The sequence below is a fragment of the Hevea brasiliensis genome, chromosome 18 (assembly GCF_030052815.1).
Source record: "Hevea brasiliensis isolate MT/VB/25A 57/8 chromosome 18, ASM3005281v1, whole genome shotgun sequence".
NCBI lineage: Eukaryota > Viridiplantae > Streptophyta > Magnoliopsida > Malpighiales > Euphorbiaceae > Hevea > Hevea brasiliensis.
This window is the reverse complement of record NC_079510.1, coordinates 9,433,399-9,439,941: the sequence shown is the minus strand read 5'-3', so window position 1 is coordinate 9,439,941 and position 6,543 is coordinate 9,433,399. Positions and strand designations below refer to the sequence as shown.

Sequence of the window (6,543 nt, the reverse complement as noted above, 5' to 3'; positions counted from 1 at the left end):
AAATATAAAATTATATTATTTAGATAGTATTAAAGAAATAAAAAAGTAGTAAGATAAAAAATTGCCGAAAATCAATTCTATAACAATTAAAATGTAATTAATAAAAATAAAATATAAAATTATATTTTTTAGATAATATTAAAGAAATAAAAAAATAGTAAGATAAAAAAATTGCCAAAAATCAATTCTATAACAATTAAAATGTAATTATTAAAAATAAAATAAAAATTAATATTATTAAAAAATGAAAACAATAGAAACATAAAAATTTGTCGAAAATTAATTGCATATTTAATTAAAATGTAATTATTAGAAATAAAATATAAATTTATTTTATTAATTAAAATTAAAAAAATAGAAAAATTAGTAATGTAAAAAGTTGTTGAAAATAATTTCTTTATTAAGTAAAACATAACGATTCATACGAGCTTATGATAATTCCAAATTATAATATTAAATCGAACTAGATCGTAGTCTCTAACAGTTACTGCGATTTGTACCGATTCTTAGAATTATGAAGTGTAATTTTATGACGAACTACATCTTCATCCGGTTTGATTTATAATATTTTTTTAATTGCAACAAATAAGTTTGAATACCTATTATCAACCAGACCGTTTATGCTGATAGTTGTTACGATTTTTGTTTTATCAGAAAATGTCAATTCAAACTTTTGCTACTTTATATTGGGATGGAGAAATCATTATGGATGATGAAGGCTATGAATATTATGGGGGTTCATCAACCATCATTGCTATTGGTAGATGCATGGATTTTGGTACTTTATGAATGAAAATTGTCCGTGGAATTAATCTTAAAAGTGGACATGAATTTATATCGAAAATCTTATTTAGACAACCCATTGTAAAAAATGGCTCATTTAAATGAGACTGCATGGGTTTGGCAAACGATGACGATGTGAATATTATGTTTAATGTCATTGATGAAATTGGAGGTGTGTCATCGATTGAATTATATATTGACATTTTTTGACTATATGCAAATGTTGTTGATGAAGCGGGCCCATCAAATACTTGTTACACTGAAGCACTTCAATCTACGGATGATTCTGAATTCGCTAGCAGTGATTATTGTCCCAATGATGATGAGGATGATGAGGACAATGAGGATTCTGATGAAGAATGGATTGATAGTGATGACTGGGACATGAATGAGGATGTTGGTCATCATAATGAGATAATAATAGATTTGCCTTTTTACTATAATACTCATGTTGCAAACCCAATAATGTTGCTTGTCCCTCCTCTACCTTATAGTGAAATAGATTTTTCATTGCTAACGGTTGATCCATGGTTAACACCACGGTGTAGTTCAATGTGGGATCATTAAAAGAGTTTGAATTAGGAATGATATTCTCATCTAGAGAGGATGTCCAAAAAGCTACCAAACAATATCATTTACATAGGCACCATGAGTTTTGTAATGAGGAGACAAAAAGTAGAACATATGCCATCAGGTGCAAAGACATAAAGAGCAATTGCAAGTGGAGATTGCATGCCTCACGGGGGAAAGGAAGTGATATATGGAAAATTACGCGATATAACAGACCGCATACATGTGTTAATCCATCACTGTCACAATATCATAAGCAATTAGATAGCAAATTTATATCTGATTTCATTCTCGCTATTGTACGTGAACAACCCAGTGTGAAGATAGGAGCGTTACAGTCCAAAATCAAAGATAAGGTTGGATATATGCCAAGTTATCGAAAGACCTGGAAGGCTAGGCACAATTTATTAAGATCTTTGGTGATTGGGAGGAATCTTATGGAAGGTTGCGAAAATTTATTCTTGCTTTTTGCAAACAGAACCCTGAAAGTATGTTCTTCATTGAAGATGATCCTTTTTTTGTTAATAATAGATTAGATCTTGCTTATCGGGTTTTCGATAGAATGTTTTGGGCATATAAACAAACAATAGAAGGATTCAAGAACTGTCGACCGGTTATATTCATAGACTCAACTTTTTTATATGGAAAGCACAAAGGATGTTTATTTTGTGCAACAACACTTGATAGTAGTAACCATATTTTCTCAATTGCGTGGGCAATAGTTGACAGTGAAAATACAAGGAACTTGGATTGGTTTATGTCTTGTTTGAGGGTGTTTGTGACAGATCATAAAGGAATATGTGTTATATCAGATAGACATATTGCCATAAAAAAGGCAATGCATCAAGATTAGTGGCAGCCCCCTGATGGGCATCATCGATACTGCTTAAGACATATCCTCAGCAATTACAACACAAAGTTTAAGAATATTAATATGAAAGAAGCTCTCCGAAAGGTAGGTTTGTTTTCTAAGTTGACTAGTTATTGTTACTGTAATTTAAGTGTAAAATTCACATAGTAAAAACAAATAACATGACCTTTTTTTTACAGCACAACAAATAAAAAAAAATTTTTTATGAGGCCATGAACACAATCAAGAGTGAGCATCCTGACACGTTTGAATGGGCTAGAAAGATACCTTCGGAAAAATGAACATGTTCTCATGATAGATGGAAACATTATGGCTCCATGACAACCAATACTGTTGAGTCTGTTAATGGAATGCTCAAAGGGTTCTGTGCTTTACCAATAACTGCAATGGTAGAAAAAAATAATTTTCCAGTGTGTTGATTATTTGGACACACGCCGCACGACCCTCTGTGAGCAACTGCAAATGGGCTTCAAATTTACACCAGCATGTCGTCAAATATTACTTGACAATTTAAATGAGCAAACTCATATAATGTCTGAATCTTTAACCGCGATTGTGGTGAATTTGAAGTTTGGAAGGGAAGATCTAAAACGAAGCATGTGGTCAAACTTGATGAAAGGATATGCACATGCGGGAAGTTTCAAGAAACACGCATTCCATGTTCCCATGTGATTGCAGCATGCCAAGCAATATCAATTAATTATGAGTAGTACGTTTCAAATTATTACATGTTGGAGCGAACGCTTAAGTGCTATGAGTGGCAGTTTCATGCGCTTGGACATCATGATGATTGGACAATAGACAATTATCCAGTTCTTCTACCTGACCTAACCTAGAAAAGGTCTAAAGGACGACCAAAATCTTCAAGGAAGAAGAATGAAATGGATTGGAGTGTAAATAAAAAAGGAGGGGATACATCTAAAATTCATTATTCGCTATGTCATGGACAAGGACACACAAAAAAAAGTTGTTACATGCGAAGGAACAACATAAATTAATTATGTTACTATGTATTATTATTATTATAAATTGTTGCAGATTGTATTTATTTTTATGTTTTAATTTTATGTGTGTAAATGTAACATGTATTATTATCAAGTACATTATCTCCCACATTGCTTACCCCCTTGATAGTGATGATAGTTCCATTTATTGCATTATTTAATATAATGGTTGCATTATCATGTGTTTCTCATTTATTTATTTGTCCTCCCTTTTGTTTATGTCGTAGATAATATAATGGCTCGTATAATGTGCACTCCAAAAAGGATTGTCAGTCAACAACAGCGGGCAAGGGTATATGGTCTAATTAGGAATTTGGTTAATCTACCTATGGAAGTAACACCCTCAACTACAGGGGATTACCTACTCTGCATTGTTAAGCATATGATAAGGGTTAATGGGCTCATTCAACAAATCATAAGGGGAGGAGAGCTATTAATAGATAAACCTAGATATTTGGCTTTAAGGTCAGCTTTTAGCTGTATCCACGATAAGGGTATACTTGACCATGTATGGCAAAAATTAGAAGCTAACCGTACTGCTACTTAAGGGATTTGCCAAAGAATAGTTGGGTCGCTACACGGACAATGTTTCGGTCAATTGGTATAAAAATTTGTGATAGTAACAAACATACTCTGTTGAAGCTCATGTTACCTAAAATCAACTACACATTAGACAAAGACCTTTATGACGAGCTAATTAGATCATGTCCTATAAATCAAATAGTCAGGGTAACCTAATTAGTTCTAATGTTCTAAACAATATTTATTTGTTTTGTTGATGTATATTTATATGTTCTGATGATGTACTCAACAATATTGTACTTTTAAGTAATGTATTGGCTATGTTTATTTATATAATCTAATTCCTTCATTATAGCCCTGTTTGGCATTGAGTTTCAGAGCCTGAAATTGCTTTTCTGAATAAAAGTACCATTTTATATGCTATTGAGAAAAACTGTTTGAAAAAAGCTGTTTTTTTATTTTAGTGTTCTTTTGACTAAAACTGATCAAATTTAATTTTTAATTATTTTTTAACACTCTCTAACTAGTATATTTAAAAAAGTGATATTGTAACACCCTTACAATAGCAATTCCGTACATTCTACTGTTTCGATAATTAGTATTGGTCTAGACAGCTAGAACATTTGGAAAAATATTTAAACTAAAGTGAGGAACCATAATTAATTCAAATATTAATAAGAAAAATTAAGAAAAAATTTTAGAAATAAAATACAATGAAGTTAAATGAGTCGATGCCCTAGCAATGGGTAACCCAGTTGGAAGTTGCGGTTCTCGCAACTAGGAGCCCTAAACTAGGGAGAAAATTCATAAAATAATTTTTGAGACTCCAGAGAAGGGTCATTGAGGTTTTTGAGGCATTAGAATACCAAGAAAATGCTTCTAAAATTTTTTTCAATCGGTACAAATAATTTTGGTCTGTTAAGCCAAACGGAGGGCATTTTAGTCATTTCGTCTTCAGATATGATTTTTGGCCGACTTGTCCATTTGAGTAAATAATTATCACGACATAAAATGTGAATAAATATTGCTAAAAAGTAAATTGAAAATGAGTAGAGAAGAAAAGAAGAGAAAATGAGATAAAAGGCTAATTATGACATCACCATGATGTCATTAACCATTACCACCAATTACAATTAACCAAGCCCACTTAAAACAAATAAAAAGAGATAAAAATAGACAAAAGTCATCATCCATCTTCTCCCTCATCAACCAGCCAAAACACTCCCTTCCACCCATTCCACCATTGAAGCTCCACCAAAGCTTCACTCCACACCAAACCTCACCATAAAATCACTCAAGCCCTACACTAAACTTGATCCTCACACCTTAAATCACTACTAGGAAGCAAGAAGAGGAAGAAAAGAGGAATTTTTGTGAAGGGAGAAATTCTGCTCCAAGTGGTTAGTGTCTAACTCTTACTACTTTTGGTTTAGTTCATGTTTAATGGCATGAAATGAGTAGGAAATATAAGAAAACAAAATAAAAATGTGTGTGTGTGCGCCCTAAAATTTTCGGCAGCTAGGGTTGGTTAGGGTTTGGTGATTTTGCTTGATAGCAAAGTGGTTATGAGTTGCCCTTAGTATGAGATGAGTGATTGAATAGGTTTGTGTAAATTAAATGCAAGTGGAATGCATGAAAGAACTTGAAAAATGTAGACACTTGAACAACATTAGGGTTTGCTCATGTAATGGTATGTTAACTTTGTAATGGTCAATTAGTGACCATTTGAATATGTGTGAGAAGGAATTGAAGTGAGTAAGGATGTTGGAGTTGAAATTAGGTGTGCTGCCCTTGGTGACCTGCAGGACTAGGTGTGAGTCTAGTAGATTTAGGCAGCTATAACTCAGTGTAGAAATGTTCAATTGACCTGAACTTTTAACAAAAGAAATCTGAGACATAGACCTATAACTTTCATGAAGAAACCAAACACAAAGTTTGATCATAACATGTTCAAAAATAGACCTGCAGTCAGTGTACAAAGCACTATAGATTTGGTTCTGTCCAGAAAATCTGGAAAGTTTGCAATCCGGCCAGTTATGGTGTTTAGGCTATAACTTGAGCTACAAAACTCTAATGGAGTGATTCAAAAAAAGAAATGTAACTAGACACAATAAGGAACAACTTTCATGAAGACAACTTTGCCAAATTCCTACTGTACAAATGACCAATGGAATAGAAAACATAATACTTGAAATCTGAAAATTGTGAATAACTAACACTAAGCTTAGAAATGGTATTGGCAACCAATACCAACAACTTTAGAATGAAAAATGTGGTATGTTGAGAATATTAGAACCAATGTACCTATTGTCTATGCAGAAGTCAACATTTTAGTTAACTAATAAAATGAATAGTAACACCTAAACTTAAATTTCAAGAATTGTAAAATTTAAAAGTGTAACGTGCCCTAGTACACCTAATAAGATTGATTTGGATAGGTTGCCATGCCAATAGGGTTCAGTTACCAGTACTGCACATGGCATTATGCCATTATGTGATTTTATGGCTTTTAGCCATTCTGACATTGTGATGATACTTAGCCTTGTGCCTAATGTTTATTACAGCTTATTAGTTGTTCTATTGCACACCGGGAGATATATATGTGATCGATGGTGTGACGGCATGATGTACTTGATACCCAGTGCCAGTTTACCCGTTTATCCAGTCCAGTCATCCAGTATAGGTTACTTGGGCAACCAAAAATGAAAGTGGATAAATTTAATGAAATAATGAATATAACAAGTACAAAATAAATAAGACTATAAATAATTATCGAAAATTTGTCTGCAATGA

At 32.6% G+C, this 6,543-nt stretch overlaps 1 protein-coding gene across 1 annotated transcript; it reads left to right on the top strand.

Moving 5' to 3' along the window:
- The first annotated feature begins 1,367 nt into the window (after nt 1–1,367).
- On the top strand, nt 1,368–2,896 carry LOC131175819 (uncharacterized). The gene is made up of 3 exons (XM_058140490.1): nt 1,368–1,709; nt 1,832–2,188; nt 2,636–2,896. The coding sequence occupies exons 1-3, from the start codon at nt 1,368–1,370 to the stop codon at nt 2,894–2,896; spliced, it is 960 nt and encodes a 319-aa protein (XP_057996473.1).
- The last annotated feature ends 3,647 nt before the right edge of the window (nt 2,897–6,543 follow it).

Bases quoted from the DNA above. Each gene is read 5' to 3' on its own strand.
- LOC131175819 (XM_058140490.1), top strand. From the start codon at position 1,368: ATGATATTCTCATCTAGAGAGGATGTCCAAAAAGCTACCAAACAATAT. The intron at 1,710-1,831 runs GTTGGATATATG...TTTTGCAAACAG, and splicing joins AGTCCAAAATCAAAGATAAG to AACCCTGAAAGTATGTTCTT. The intron at 2,189-2,635 runs GCAATGCATCAA...ATAATTTTCCAG, and splicing joins GACATATTGCCATAAAAAAG to TGTGTTGATTATTTGGACAC.